A 16912-nucleotide genomic window follows, 5' to 3' on the forward strand; every position below is an offset into this window, starting at 1 on the left:
TACCAGCAAACCAAACTCATCATTCCTCAAATAGGCTCTACATTCTGAACAAATTTCTTTCCTTGTTCAGGCCCAAACCACTACACCACTTAGTCTGGGTCTACCCTGGCTACAGCTAAATTCCCCACAAGTGAATTGGAGCCACTCGCAAATTCTGTCCACGGTTGCTACTTGCCAATCATCAAATGACGATGATGATAATGACCGGTCAGAGCTTCTACCACCTCATTGTCCCTGGGACTGCCGTATTGACCTTCTTCCAGGCAAAACTCCTCTGAGGTGTCATGTTTATCCTCTTTCTCTACCAGAGACACAAACCATGGCTGACTACATTAAGGAGAATCTTTAACGTGGCTTTATTAGACCTTCTGTCTCTCCAGCAGGGGTCTTTTTTGTGACGAAAAAGGACGGGTCCATGTGACCCTCTATTGATTACCTTGGTTTGACTGTGCTTACTATTAAGAATCTGATTGTGGAGTCCAATTCGTCTCCAAATTATGGCGAGCTCTGTGAAAATTTTTCAACATCCAACTAAACTTCTCATCATCTTTTCATCCGCAAAGTGTTGAACATTGTGTGATATTTTTAAGTTTGATGTTGTAATAAATTGTTTTTATATAAAGTAATACTGAGCCTGCAATATATATGCTGGTTATTTTTATTTTGATATTTGACATCTGTTCAGTCCATGCTTGGTGGAAGAAAGAATGGATTTAATTATTCAAAAAACCTAGTGACTAATGTCCCAGAATCAGTGAAGAAATTGAAACTAGGATGGACAAGACAACAATTTAGCACCTTAAAATCAATGATGAATGGCCTTTACAGTGGCCAGAATTAAACATTATTGAAAATGTATCGGGAGATCTCAAACATGAAGTACATACAAGAAAACCAAAGAATTTTTCTGAGTTAGAAGAGTTCTGCCAGGAAGAGTGGATACAATTCCTAAAGCAAAAATAGAAAAGAACCAATTGGAAATTGTGATTTCTGCAAATATGGGTGCTGGCTGACAGGGTGCCAAAACCTTTGCATATGCCACATTCATTGTTTTGTTTTTAATCTGTTAAATTCAGCAAATGAATAGTAATTGTGCCTTTGCATTCTGCAAAGGTTGTATAACTATCTTTTCACTTACAAATTCCCAGACATGTGCATCTACTTTATTTAACATATCTATCTTCAATATTACTGTTAGTTGAGCTCAATCTAGGGTTTGGAGGGACATATTAAAGAAATACAAATAAAAGTAATTCAGTATCACAATCAGCTTAACATTTATTCTTCATTTTAGGACAATGTTTTTTTTTAAGAACCTACTATTGTTGGTAAACGTTAAAGGTTTTCAAGTGTTCACGTCAAATCACCCCTCTTCCTTTCACAACTCAACTTACAATATTCAGTTTGTAGTAAAAATCTGTTGCTGCACAATAAAGTGTCTACAGTACAGTCCCTAAAGCACACTTAGCTGAAAAGAGGAATGCGACTGTCTCTTTAAGGAACGAGTGGGGAGGAGTTACTGTCTGCAGATAACAAAGGCAATGCCATCCCCTTTAAGAACCCTAAGTTAAAGGGATGTTAAGGCCGCTGGAATGAAACTCTATGGGGGATGGGAAGATGCTAAAGATGGCTGAGCTTTTGCAAGCGAGGTTTACTTCAGTTGGCTGAAAGTTTGCAGGAGCGGACCGGCCTAGAGAGGACACACCGGCCTTGGTGTTGTGAGCGGCGCCGGAAGGTAAAATAATCCTTGTAACGTGGGGAGACTGGAGACCCTACACGAACGGCATGAGCTGGGGTTGCGTGACAAAGACCCCTTACGTATGGGAGGATAAGGGGACGACAATGAGCTGGTGTGATTATGGGCGGCAGTAAAGCCGGGACCCTAGGCCGTCAGGGAAACTAAGGCTGTGCAGCTCCTTGTGATGTGTGGCTGGGGAGGGAGTTGGTGAAGCTTTGTGTGATTGTTAAGAGATTCACTGTGATTGGGACTGTGTGTAAAGAAAATAAGATATTTATGTGTGAGATGTTACTGAGGCTCGGGCACTTCAAGTGGACTTGCAATATGGCAGGGTCTGGTGGCAGGGGCTGGTGTCACAGGAGTGGTAGCAGAAAGGCTGCCATAGTAGCCCAGTAATATCTATTTAAGAAAAATACTTTTTTACCAGTGCAAAACCTATAATGGTTTACATGTGTGTATGCATATGATTTTTCTTTATTATATTTTTTTTTAATGTAAATATGGTGAAAAACAGGAGTTTGTACCAAGTGGGTTGCAACCTGTAAATGGTTCCCTCATACCACAGATGTATTTGATGCATTTACCACTATTAAAACTTGGTATGCAGATTTATTAGCATTTGTATGCTGTAAGGACAGGTTATATTAGCCGTGTGGTTCCATAGTTGTCTCACATGCTGTGTTTATATGCACAAAAAATATCAATTACGGTGATTAGCACAAAATAGCAATGTCAGTGATTAAAACCATAATATTTGATGCTACAATGACATCACATGGCTAATTGAATCAGCCCCCAAAAATGAGTTGGTATGGTAGCACTAGGAACAACGTTTACAAGTGTTTAAAAAAAAATAAAAATGCATGTAATGTGCAATTGGCAAGGTGGGGGGGGTGTATGTATCTGAAAACAGCTGTATCCTCCTTGGGCAAGCTGCTTTCATGATTCAGAATTTATGTATTATACGTAATATATTTCTACATCTTTCTACTAAGTTTGGCTTGGAAATGTCACCTGTATTATTGCTATTCCATGAGCGCTGTAGTGATTACATATTTTACTTGTATAAATGTTAATCGCACTAGTGTCTTTTGCACGGTGAGAAAAATTTAGCGTGATTTTGGTGAGCAGGAAAATGAGCAGAGATTCCTTACTGTAATTGGTTATGTCCAGTGGAATATCGTTCTGAATTGAATTCCAACCTTAAAATAAATAAAAATTATACTTAATTGAAACTACATTTATTTCAGTATAAGCAAAATATTTTAACAATCTCTTTTCTTAAATTGCTTCCTAAGAAAAGCGTAGAAAGCATTTCTATAACAAGAGTGTAGTGTTCTGGTAATCTCTGTTCAGTTTGCAGTCCATTTGGTCTCTAAGAGGGAATACCACCGACTCTGACCCAGAGAGAGGCAAGACCCAGGCCAGCACAGAACCTGTCAATAAATTGGACACTTTTTTTTAAATGAATTGGCAATGAAGCATTTTTTGCAATAATGTTATAAATATATATCTCTCTAGAATGTAGGCAAATTACTAAATAAATTACTGTAAGAGGACCAACTTTATCGACACTGGAAGTGTGCACCATGGGTCTGTTCGCTAGGCTAGGGTATGACTTGGATTGTGGCCTGCTTCTCTTATTTTATCATAACCTTACCTACTTTAACTTAATCAGTCTTCTACGTTCCATATATCCTGCAGTGTCCCCTATAAATAAGACTAGCAAACTACTTTGCCTCACTAACCTTTCTTTGACAAATTTCTTAGATTGTCTAATAACAATTTAATTTATATTTGACTTAACAATTCATTGATTTGCTACTAATGCTGTATTTTACTTACAACTAACTCCCTGACCAAATGATGCAGAATATGTAACCTGATGGTATGTGGTCCAGTTGCTAGGCCCATTATATAATTTTCACCACTCTTTGGGGGGTTTGTATCCAAAGAAATGTGAAGACTCTAGTTCTTCAGTTGTGCTCTTTCTGAGCATTGTCTGATAATTTGTTTTAAAAAAGTTTTCATGCCACCTTAAGCTTCCTCCATTATGAACCTGGGATTATAAATAGATTATAAACCCTGGCTTGCATAAACTATGAAATTGAGCACAAGCTGTTCCAGTATAGCTTTCTGTGCACTTCACAAGACGTTGCATACTAGCAATGTTAAGGAAGGATTTGGTGCCCAAGCACTGCTCTTGCCGTGGCACAAAGACTGACCATTTTGATACAACATGACCTTCCTATTTAAATGAGTTCTACCTGTTCTATGCTTGATAAACTGCACAAGGAAAAAAAAAAGCATCTATATGTTGCCACATCCAGAATTGAGTGGAATTTTCACCCCAGCCAAAGGGAAGTGATGCAGGGTATTTGTAAATTGCTGCGCCCCTTTGGTGTGTCCATTTATTATTAGATGTAATTATGGCATTTACATCATTTGATCCACTGCCAATGCTGTCTGTAGAATGACACTATTGGTGGAACCTGTAGCCACAGACGCATCCACTTCTATCAGGCGATGCAAACCAGCATTTCTTTATTTTTCATTTCTTTTGTGATTCAAGATGCTATTATCCATTTTGTTTGTTCAGTGCAATGCTGTTACCAAGGCTGCAATGTAATACATTGTATAGTGGGCAGAGATACTTGGGGACACCAATTTTCTTCGTAGGCACGACCCTTTCAGGTTACCCTCTCCTGTGCTGAAGGAGAAATCGGTGCTTACATTGTGAAACTGTTTCCTTTTTTGTTTTTGTTTGTTTTAGTAGTTACAGTCATAGCAGCTATATTAAAATCTCCCCTGAAGATTGATTTTACATAGGGACCTTGAAGTTATAGGAGGTCCCTCTGGAGGAATGTCATAGGTACAAAACTTGTGGTTTAAAATAAGTATATGATATTGCTTCTTCAAACTGCTGTCTAAGTGAAGCTACCAAAAAGAAAGTAAAAAATAAAATTACTAAATTTCTCAAACCAACACGCACAAATTGATGAATTTCTTTAAATATAAACAAAACTGAACTTGTACACAATGGGGAAAAAAATGTAAGTACCATCCCTCGTTTTCACTTATGTACTCTGCAGTGGTATATAACTGATATAAAGTGGATAGAGCAAATCGCCACTGGTATCCGGTTCATCACTCATTTACTAATAGAATTTTAAATAGTTTCACAACAGCTTCTTTTTAAGCAGAAATTTGGGGGGTTGTACACCAGGAATGTGAAGCGCAGTTTTTATTTTTAAAGTTTTTTTTGTTTTTTTTTTTAATTGTGAGTATGTATGCATATGTGTGTATAAATGCATCAATACAAGATAATCATTCCAACAGCAAAAATGCACTACATGGCCGAAGGTATGTGGTCACCTCTTCTGATTAGTGTTTGGTCATTTCAGGCCCCCCAAAGCATATAGCCATACTGTATCCATAGTCAAACTTTTAAAGCAGAATGGGTCATATTGAAGAGCTTAGTGGCCGTGTCATAAGATGCCTCCTGTCCAAGTCAGTTTGTGAAATTTCTACCTTGGACAACTTTAAGTTATGTTATTGTGAAGTTCAAATGTCTAGGAGCAGCAAAAGCACAGCCACAAAGCGGTAGGACACACGAGTCCATAGAACGGGACTGATGAGCTCATAAAAATAGCCTGTCCTTGAATGCAACACTAGCTGCAGAGTTCCAAGCTGCCTCTGGAAGCAACTTAAGCACAAGAACCGTTTGTTGGTTGCTTCATGGATTGGGTTTCCATGTCAGAGCAGCCACAGACAAGCCTCAGATCACAATGCCAAATGTTGACTTTAATGGTGTAAGGCACACTGCCATAGGACTTTGTTGGTGTGGAAATGCGTTCTCTGGAGTGATTTACCATGTGTCGCCATCGAGCAGTCTAACAAATGAATCTAGGTTTGGTGGATGCCATGACAATGCTTCCTACCCGAATGCGTACTGCCAGCTGTAACGTTTGGAGGAGAAATAGTGGTCTGGGGCTATTTTTCATGGTTTGGCCTGGGCCCCTTCATTCCGTTGAAGGAAAACGTTAGTGCTGCAGCATACAGTGGCAATTTAGAGAATTGTGTGCTTCCAACTTTGTGGCAACAGTTTTGGGAAAACCCTTTCCTATTTGTGCATGACACTGACCGCATACATAAAGCGAGGTCCATCAAAATGGTTTTCCCCAGTTTTTTTATGGAAGAACTTATAGGGTCTGCACAGAGCCCTGACCTCAACCCCATCAAACACCTTTGGGATGAATTAGAATGCCGACTTTGAGCCAGGATTGAATGCCCAACCTTACTAATGCTTTTGTAGCTGAATGGATGCTAATCCCCGCAGCCACGTTCCAAAATCTAGTGAAAGCCTTTCCAGTAGAGTGGAGGCTGTTTATGACAGCAAAGGGGAGACCAACTGTGACTGGATGGCTTATTTCGCCACCCAATCTGCAGGGGAAGGAAGGAATGGAGAGAGTTCTTCCTGCAGTTTATCTGGGGTTTTCTCTCACTTCACTGTCAGTGTTGGTCACAGAATACAGCAGGTAATAGTCTTAGTCAGTATCTTCATGCAGTAATGTTTTATTGCTTAAGAGTCCTGACAAGAAATTTTCCATTCTAGCTTGAAGTACTAGTGAACATCCAGATGTACAGATGGAATAATACCATAACATGGTCAAAAAGGGCTCTTTATACAGATTCTGAGACATGTTGGCAGGGGTAACCCACCCCCCTTTCCAAGCTGCACCACACTTCTGAGATATTATATTGAATGTTTACTATCCGTATCTAATATTGCATTTATCACAATTTAACTTGCCAAAATTCACATCAATCTGTGACTTCCTAAATTACTTGCTAGGTTGCATTATTCAGACAGGTTCTAGGATACAGGATGGAAAACTACACAGGAACGAAAGGTAACGACCTCCTGCTAGACATTCATACTAAATATATGTTTGTCATTCCTGAGATGAAAAAACTTAATTAACATTATTAGCCTGGCTTCAGAAGTTACAAAAACAGATTTCCTCCTACACGGCATAAAGCCTCAGAAATCAATACATTCCAATACAAAAGTACAACACATTTTCAAAAACCAGTACATGTACGTAGGAAACCGCCTTTAAGCTGATTGAAGGAACACTGTACGGTGTCTTGGTTCAACTTGTAATTTTGGTTTAATGGTGCTTTACAATCTAAAAAAGGATATATGATCTTAAGTGGTTGATGTCTCTCAAACAGATTCTCATTATTTCTCCTATTACTAAGCTATAGCTTTAAAGGTAATGTATATTTGCGTCTGCCTTGGGTAACCACCAGTTTGTGATTTAAAGCTGAATTGCCATCTTATTGTTAAATATAACTTGCCTGCTCTTTATCTTCCTGGGGGCAGCTTTATGTAGCTGTTTTTACCAGGGATTTATAGTTTGTCTCGCAGCTCCAAGAAGTGGAAGGGGCTGTTTGTGCCACAATTGCAGGTTTTGATAGTTCTATAATTACAAAAAGGGGAGTCACAGGAGAAATGCATAGTGCAGCCCCAAGAGCTCTGGGGAGGGAAGGAACAGGTGAGTAATATTTAATAATTTGGTGGTGATGCAGCTAAGTTTTCATTATGTTTTTTTGTTTTTTTTCTTAAAGTCACATTTGCAGCATAAAGTTTTTCTTTGGCTTTTTCCCCACAAAGCCATGAGAAGCTGTTACAAACATCAGCGCCGACCATAATTATTCACAATGAAATGTCTACATTTCATACTCTTGTCAATCTTGTTTCTGGCAATATCCAAGGCACTAGACCAGGCCTGGCCAACTTGTGGCTCTCCAGGTTGGCCAGCGTGTCCCAGCATGCCTTGCCAGCTAATGGCTGGCTATCTGATGGCAGAACATGCTGGGGCTTGTAGTTTCACAACGCCCAGAGAGCCACAGGTTGCCCAGGTTTGCACTAAACCTTATTCACATTATGAATTGCACATATGAACATCTGTTGAGGTTTAGTAGCATCTGTCCGCAACATGGTTTCGCAATATTGTAACTTCTAGCCTGATTTACTCCCTTAACGAGGACCTGTCAATTTGTACTGCACATCAATGTAAGTGGTTATCTCCTGCAAAGGAGAGGTTTGACTTAATATCATTTGCACACACTCAAATTGATAATGTGTATAGACTTTTTTATGCAATATTATGAATTCCAAGTTGCTGTGGTATTAAATACTGCAGGTGGGCCACATAGCAAGTCTTAAGTAAATCTAATGGGGTGTGAGGTTATCTTGCTGATTTGCTGAGAAGCTTCATGGGATTAAGCCACTTATCTGTGCGTAGAAAAGCTAGATCTGTTCAATTTTGTTCTCTAATTGTAAATGTATCCTGGCTATGGTCAAGTGGTAGGATCAATCAACGTTTTCTAACGCCGACTACACACAATTTGGTATATGTTCTCCTAACAAATCCGTTTATTAACCTGCTTCTGATTGGTCACTGTACAATTTAAGTTGGGCTGGCAGCTTTGGGGCAAGATGCAGAGTTGGACCCAAATGCTTAAAAAAACAAAATGCTAAAAAGCCCATAAAAATAGCGTATTTTTACACATATTCTGAAAATGCATCTAGTTCTGTACCAGTAACTAGGTTTAAGTCAAGTGTACTTACACCCAACCAGTTCATAAGCACTTTTTTTTTCTTTCTTTCCCTACCCAAAATTTGTTTTGATAGCGAAAAATGCATTTGCGATTTCATTGGTTTTTAAATTTCAAAAAAGCTTTTAAATTACCAGGTATAATCTTTCTATTTATGTACTAATGAAAGTAGCAAAACATTCATTCTAAAGTACGCCCACAAAATCTTATAATAAAGACACGCGCATCGAAGAAAGCTTCAGAGGTGGATACTCATTTGGCCAATCAGGAGTGGCTAGTTGGTGCTGACGATTGCTCTCACTAGTATATATTTGAACCAGCTCTCGGGCATCCGCAAGTGATATGGTTACTGACAACAGGCATATCTGTATTTCCGTTCAGGTCTGCCTCAGTCAGTTTGCAGTTAAACGAACAAACCCTTAATATACTCTTAACAGTGCTGGCACACCCCTTCCCTCCCCGTTCCACTTCTCCAGGTGTCAGATCTGCATGTGGACATTGGTGTATGTGTTTTTGTTTTGTTTTTTTGTGGCATGAGCAATACAAATTAATGTATTAATAAAAGGGTATATGCCCAATTTTGCTTGAGTCACTGGGGCATATTCAAATAGCCACGTTACTTTGCGAGTAACGTGACGTTAAAAGTATTACTGTTATTAAGGTAATTCTAACTGGGATTTCAGAGCTGCGAGCAGAAAGCCGGCGTTAAAGGTACCGTAATAAAGGTAATTATGCACACAATAACGGTAATAGTGCGCAAGCTGTATTACTTTTGACAGTAACACGGGCAATTGAATATGCCCCACTCTATCTCTAACCTGACATACTTACTGCAGTAAGTAATGGTGGCTGTGTGAGCTGTCATTGATAGCCCAAGGGTCTCATGTAGTAGCAGGAACTGAATTGCTCTGTTTCAGTCCTTTCAAAGGACCTTTGAGCAGTTAATGATTGTAATCTGCATTCACAAATAAGCAAAGATGTGTGAAGCCCTCCAACTCTCAGCAGCAGAGTCTGCTGGTTAACTTGTTGAGTGATGACATCACCTGGAATGTGTGGTTTGTGCTCCAATAACAGTGGGGGTTAAGGTTGCACCTCCACTGCCGCTAAAAATTAAATCTGGTCTTGCCTAGATTTAATAGCATTTTACACATACTTGCAGACTCTCACAGAATGTTTGGAAGGCTCCTGAATTCCCACAGACCATTCTCCTGCATCCCTACCCATTTCCTAGTAAAGTGGGGGATAGGGGGGTTGCGCCTCCATGATATGATCGGCACCTTGGCCCTGCAGCATAATTGCATACCATAACTCACTTCACCTCTCCTCTGGGATTTCTCAGAGAGAGAGAAAAAAAATAAACAGTCAAGTACTAGTGGTATAATGGTGCCATACCATATGCATGTAAGGTGCATTAAAATATACACATATAAAACTTGGGCACTATAGCTGTGATAAACCTTAAAGTACACGTTTGGTATCCTCGTGTGTGTATATATATATGTCCCCTTTTTTTTTGAACTGTGAGGGTGCCTGTTTGGTTTACGTTTGTTTATCACATAATACTAAAAAAACAAACAAAATACATATTTAATGAACCCATTAGATTTGCTGTTTTACATTAATGCTCATTGATTTTCTTTTTTTTATTCTTTTAGGTATTTTGATGTAAACAGGAGCAGCTAAAAACTTGAGCATGACAAAAAATCTCCCGGATGCTCAACTTGCAATGCTCAGCAGCATAGAGAATGAAGAAGGTGGTGATAATTTGAAGCCATGCCATAAAAACACTGAAGGTTGCACAAAGCCATTACTTTATAGTTCTAGTTGTCAGATGGTCGTGAGTACTTCCGTACAAAGCCTTCATGATGGAATGGCCATGAAGGTAGGAAACTTGCAAAAGTTAGAAGTTCCAGCCCATCCAATTTTAACAGTAAAAGAGGAGATTGATGACATAGAATGCTACAAGGAGGAACCTGTGTCTAGGATGGAACTTGAGTGTGGAATCTGTTCTGAAAAATTTCAGTATGTCTCGGAACTTATGTTTCATGAGCAAATCCATAATGCTCTCAATCGCTTTGAGTGCCAGCTTTGCGGCCGGCAGTTTCAGAGCACTTCCAATTTGAAGGACCATTATAATGTACACACAGGTGAACGTCCTTATAAATGTGAATTATGTGCCAAAGCCTTCACGCAGTCGTCCTCTTTATTAACCCATAAACGTACTCATACAGAGGAAAAACCGTATAAGTGTGAAGTATGTGGAAGACTCTTTAAAGATGCATCTAACTTTATAAAACATAGGCGTCTTCATGGACAGACTCAAGATCTAGCCAATCAAGCAGAAGGGAGAGGTCCATTCCTGTCTGAAAAGCCATATGGTTGTTCATATTGTGAAAAAGCCTTTAAGCGTACTTCAGATTTGAAAGACCATGAGCGTGTCCACACGGGGGAGCGACCATACCGTTGTAGGATATGTCAGAAGTGTTTTACTCAGTCTTCAGTGTTGACTGGGCACATGCGTATTCACACTGGAGAGAGGCCATTTCACTGCAATGTCTGTGGCAAAACCTTTAACAATTCTTCCAATTTTAAGAAGCACCAACGTACGCATTCAGTGCAGGATATACTTACAAAAGTTGAAATGGATGATGGGTTTTCTGACATAAAACAACCACTTCGAAGTAAAAATGGCATGGGGCTTTCAAAGGGCATTGGTTCGCTCTTTTATAATAATAATAATAATATGAGCAGAAACTGTCCTAAAACATTGCCTATTTTGAGAGTAAATGATGAAGATTGCAAATTTATATTGGAAAAGCAAATCGCTGAAGGAAATGGAGATAATTTGAGTGTAGGTGGTTTGCAACCTCCATGTGCGGGAATGACCACAGATAATATGAAAGAGAAAAAATATTCTGACATAACAGAGATCAAGACGAAGCCAGTGGTGCTGTATCGGAATGCTGTGCTAAAAGCTTCTGAGTGTTCTATCTCAAATGTTGAAACTAAAGGACATACGTTTAAAGATGATTTAGAGAATTGCATTAAGCCAAAGTTGTCAAGGTCTCCTGCATATGAATATAACATCGCCACTTCTGAAGCTGAAATCATGAACGGTGGTTATACAAAAGGTGAACATGAAATATATGTGGAAATATCTGATGATTCTACTGATGAGGAAGAGGAGGAGTATGAGGATGATGACTCTGTCAATCATGCAAAATGTTCATTTCAATGCCAGGTTCAAGATCCTAAGACTGCAATGGAAGTAAAATTGAAATATCTCCATTCTGCAGATAAGGTTATAAGCCCTGCTGAACAATTGTTACAACATGATGCTGAAAACGGTCAAGTAAAGATAAAAGCTGATGAAATTTGCAATGTTACGGACTTGACAGAACCAGAAGACATACTATTGGAAAGGACCATGGAATGTTGGGACTCCCACATGGATAACTCTGATGACCAAGATGATTCACAGTTTTTGGAAATGGAAGTTAAACCCTATATTTGTTTTGTATGTTCTAAGCGTTTTAAAAGGGCTACTGACCTAAAGGAGCATTTGCGGGTACACACGGGTGAAAGGCCATTTGTGTGCCAAGTTTGTGGCAAAGGATTTACACAGTCATCGGCTCTCTCTAGTCATCAACGAATTCATACCGGTGAAAAACCCTTTCAGTGTGATGTGTGTTATAAAAGGTTTAATAATTCTTCTAACTTCTCTAAACATAAGAGAGTACACACGGGAGAGCGTCCTCATAACTGCCCGCTATGTGGAAAGAGCTTTCAGGAGAAGCGCAGGGTTAAGCGACATTTGAAAGCTGTTCACCACATTCAGGAGTGAGCCACTCTATTTAGATGCTTACTGACAAATCCACAATGATGTATCATTTAGAAAACTTTATTATGAACTATTTTTAGTAATTTTAGTTGATTTTTCTTACAAGAAATAGCTTTAAACCTACACTAAACTTACATTGCATCAGTGTTACTGTCAAACTATTAAACTTTAGCCAAGGTGTCACACAAATTATTTTCTAAACAAATGCTCAGTTTGACGGATTCAATATCTGATATGCGAAACATGGGATAATAATCTGTCATTGTTGGGTAAGCATAAACAAATTGCGCACATTTGTTTTTGTTGGTCAGATCTGCCCTTTTTACAGGTAACCCAGTTTGGGTTTTTTTTGTTTTTTCTTGTAAATAAAATTAATAAGACAATTTTAGCATAAAGTATGCATGCATATAGACCAAACCTATAACTTAAAAGATCAATTGTCAAAGAAATTAGTTACTAATGAAATTTAGTAGATAGAAAGAACTAATAAGTATGTTTTAATTTGGAGGTTGAATAATGATATTTCACAATTTGAAAGGTGGGGGGTATACCTGCCCACTCAGTATTTCCCTCTTTTCTTCAAAGGCAAATTTTTGCCTAGCACAGCTACGTTAACAGTATGCCGTCTCTGAAATGTTACAAGAATGTACATGTATGTGTTTGTTTGTTTTTTTGGTTTTTTTGTTACATTTTTGTTTTTAGCACACAAAGTTTCGGATAGGACATAGCTCTGTCACTATCTTTTCTAACACTTCCCCTGTCCCTAGGTTCTAATTTTGGGAGAAGCACTAAGGGTTTGAGAGATGGAGGAAGGATTAGAAATTGGGGGTGGGGAGAGCGGATCTAAAATGCTATTAAACCACAAATTTGCATTTGTCTTAATTTTTGACGTCACTCTGCGGAGAGCAACAGATTTGATCAGGTTTAAAATTATGAAAAAAAAAAGTCCACACAAGTACAGCGGTCAATGTGGCACAGTTTGTAGTGTTCAACTATACCATGTATTATGTAGGTTTCTGTACCGTACTCATAGGTATTTTAGTATATGCAATTCTTAAAATATATTTTTGAAGCTGGCATTGCAGGAAGAAAATAGTTTGTTCATAAATAACACATTGTATTACCTATCTTGACAGTGTACACACTATTTGGGGTAAGCAATATTTTGCACTACAGTAATGTTGGTGCTTTTGCTATTAAACTATGAATACTTTTCATGTTTGTTCCTTTAGCAGTTTGACACATTTCAGATGTAGCCATTAAAATCCTGGCATGCAGACCTGTATAAATGGGAATGTGCAGAAAAGGCTTGGGGGAAGTGTTTATTTTGCACACCATTATATGCCCATTTTAAAGGAAAATAAACATTGTGGTTTACTTTTGTGATCTTTCATTTGTAATAGGATTTAATGATTACATTGGAATTAACTTTTTAATATCTTTATTTTAGTTGTTTAACTGTTTTTAGCACTGCCAGGGTGATGACGGGCATTTCAAAAATACTCTTTCTCCATCTTTCAGAAAGCTAAGCTATTCCTTTATTCATTGGCATTGCCATATTGATGGCTTTTGGTTACCAGGTTTGATGTCATTGCAATTGTAAGTGCCTCTCTCTGCCATAAGGAGAACTTATAACAACCTGTGACCGTTGATTATGTCATTTTCTCGATTCATTTGTGCATTTTAGCAGTAGTGTTTACAATGCCATTCTTGATGATGCAGTCTAAACAATGTATCAAATGCTAAGAAGCACATTTTTATGTTTTTATTCATTTTAGTAAATAAGCTACCCTGGACTCATTGAACATGTACTCATGCTGCATTGCCAAACTTCTTGATTTGTCTAACTTATTGAAATGTACTAGTAAACAATAACTACTCCTTCTATTAATTATTTTCAAATATGCTAAGAATTGTATTTTGTAAAACAAACATTGTTTCAAACACTATTTTAAGGCTGGATAATTCCAGTCACCTGGCAATTGAGATACTCTTACCCTTCTGTGCTGCTGTCTCTCTGAACACTGTTCAGAGAGGTCTACCTGTTGTAATGGCTGTAACTCCAACCTACAGTTTTAGAATATGCTTTATGCACTTCTTTATTTGTCTGCAACTGAGATCATGAGCAGAATTTCCCTGTAAGAGTACTGCCCTCATTCCAGCAATGGCACATTGTTACAGTAATGTGCTGGGGAATCCTGAAGTCCAGGAACCAATTCTAATGGCTCCAGGTCAATGAACACTGGAGGGTGAGGAGTCAGATTACAGTCTTGTCTGGGGGAGAGGGTACAGATGATATTCTATACAAAAGTACATTAAAATGTGTGTACTTCATTATGTTGTCATCTTGATAATGACTCTAATGATAGTTTTAGCCTATGTTTAACCTGATTGTATGAGGAAGTAGCATTGCATAATGTATTTGTTTGAGATGTAAAATATTTGACCAATTATATGCTGACTATTAAGTACAATGTTGTGTTCCTTGCCATAGTGCATCTCGACATCCATAAAATTACTTTTGAGGTTCTGCAAAATTGCTAGTCCCTAAATTGGGAGAATTTTGTACAAGTTTGTATTTATTTCCAATATTCATTGTTTTGCCAGAAGCCCAATAGAAAGGAGCATATGTGGTCTGTTCTCAATTTAGTGCATTTAAAAAAAATATCTGTCATGGATGCTTCTATAAAGAAGAGTTGTATCAATGTTGAGTTTTCTTTGCACTACGTGGATGTTTTAGTGTCACTTCTGGGCACCTTCAAGGATAAATAAGATCATTTGTTGACAAGTGTATACCACTATTTACATTTCTTTAAAAAAAAAAAAAAAATAGTGCAAAACTGGTCAACCAATACTATTGGTCAGTAAGGACTACTTTTTAGAATTTGTGTTCATTTGGTAATAACTGTAGTGCTGTCACACATGGGGCAAGTGGTCAGTGATACATTGAGTGAAGTGCCCTTACTATTACCGTATAAAGACTCAAGCACGCAGACCCAATGCCTTCTGAGTCACAGAAGAGATTTATATCCTTAATATTAGGGGTTAATTATACGTTATAATACGAAGTTGTCCTAATGAACACTGAAGTGTTGATGTTAAACTTAAATGTTCATGCAGATACCACTTACAGGATATTGTAAATGCTGAAACATGCTTCGCTGCTTGTATCCAGATAACAAGAGAGACCATATTGTGCTCTATGGAAATGTAATTGTTTTATTTAAGTCACTGTAAAATAACTTTTGTAATGTGAGTTGACAAACTCTCATCTGCAATCTCATTTAAAAGCCCCACTGATTCTGTTTTGATCTTTTGCTTATTATACAATACTGCTTTAATAGCCATGTATTGAATGTGAACGTAAAACTGACCATATTGTCTAGATTCTTTTTCATTTATGTGTGATATATTATGTCCTGCTAGAAACCAGGTATCCAGAAAAGCAAAAACCTAAAATAATTAATAATTGTTTGGTGATGAAAAGAAGATAATATATTCACCCACAATCAAAGTGCTCGCAAACCTATGCTCTCTCCAGAATTCTCTGAAAGCACCAGCAAAAGAAAGCAATTTAAAAAGGCTGCTTGAGAAAGGGGTGCTTCATGTATAAAGATGATCAGGAAGCAACAAGTTATCATGGCATGGAAGTGTTATTGTATTACAGACAAGCCGTAAGCAAAAAAACAAAACAAAAACAAAATACCAATATGCTAAATCAAATTGAAAACCTGTTGCATATAATGGTAGTCCACCAAAACAATGCAGGTAGACGTCAAAGGGACTAAGAAAAAGTTTGTTGATCTTTATCATAACAATAGTTTGTAATATGTGTTAGCTGCATGTGAACCTAAAAGAAACTTGGAAGCGATTTAGAACACCAATGCTATGACAATAAAAATTGCTTATAATGTCATTGATGTCCATTACATAAATAGCCCAAGTTCTTCCAAGAGGTTAAGGGACTGTTTGCAAAAATACAGAGAACAAGTGCTAGAAAAACAAACTCCCATAGAACGGTGACCTAGAAAAGGAAATCAATCATATTTTGTCAAAATACAAAATGTATACAATAAAAAAATATAGATTACCTTACATTATTTATTAATATGTAATTAAAAAATTGCTTAAGTTCTTCCTTTCCTACCACATCAATTTGGGAACTGCATCCAATAATTGTACTTTGTTGACATCCATCATATCTATTATATGAATACAGTGACTTTTCCCACAGTCACTGAGGAGCGGTGCCAATTAACTCTGGGCAGGAAGAGGGGGGGGGGTGATTTCACAGGGCAAGGGGTAGCTCTATTAAGCAGGAAGTGAACAAGCCGTTCTTGAAGTTGATGTGTTGGAAACAGGAAAAATGGGCAGATGTAAAGATCTCAGCGAATTTGACTAGGGAGAAATTGTGATTGCTAGACAACTGAGCATCTTCAAAACAGCAGGTCTTGTGGGGTGTTCCTGGTATACAAGGGTTAGTACCTCCAAAAGTGGTCCAAGGAAGGACAGCCAGTGATGGGGTCATGGGCGCCAAAGGCTCATTGAGGCGCGTGGGGAGTTTAGTTAAGCCCGTCTGGTGGAATCCCACAGAAGAGCTACTGTAGCAAAAATTGCTGAAAAAGTTAGTGCTGGCTATGGTAGAAAGGTGTGAGAAGACACACTAACGCAGCTTACTGTATATGTGGCTGTGTAGGTGCAGACTG

At 38.2% G+C, this 16912-nt stretch overlaps 1 protein-coding gene across 1 annotated transcript; it reads left to right on the plus strand.

The window, feature by feature from the left end:
• The first annotated feature begins 1536 nt into the window (after window positions 1-1536).
• On the plus strand, window positions 1537-14917 carry LOC142107905 (uncharacterized). The gene is made up of 2 exons (XM_075191559.1): window positions 1537-1735; window positions 10021-14917. Exon 2 carries the CDS (start codon window positions 10059-10061, stop codon window positions 12207-12209), a length of 2151 nt encoding a protein of 716 aa, XP_075047660.1. The 5' UTR covers window positions 1537-1735; window positions 10021-10058; the 3' UTR covers window positions 12210-14917.
• Window positions 14918-16912: the final 1995 nt, after the last annotated feature.

Source organism: Mixophyes fleayi, chromosome 11 (assembly GCF_038048845.1).
Source record: "Mixophyes fleayi isolate aMixFle1 chromosome 11, aMixFle1.hap1, whole genome shotgun sequence".
Lineage (NCBI taxonomy): Eukaryota > Metazoa > Chordata > Amphibia > Anura > Limnodynastidae > Mixophyes > Mixophyes fleayi.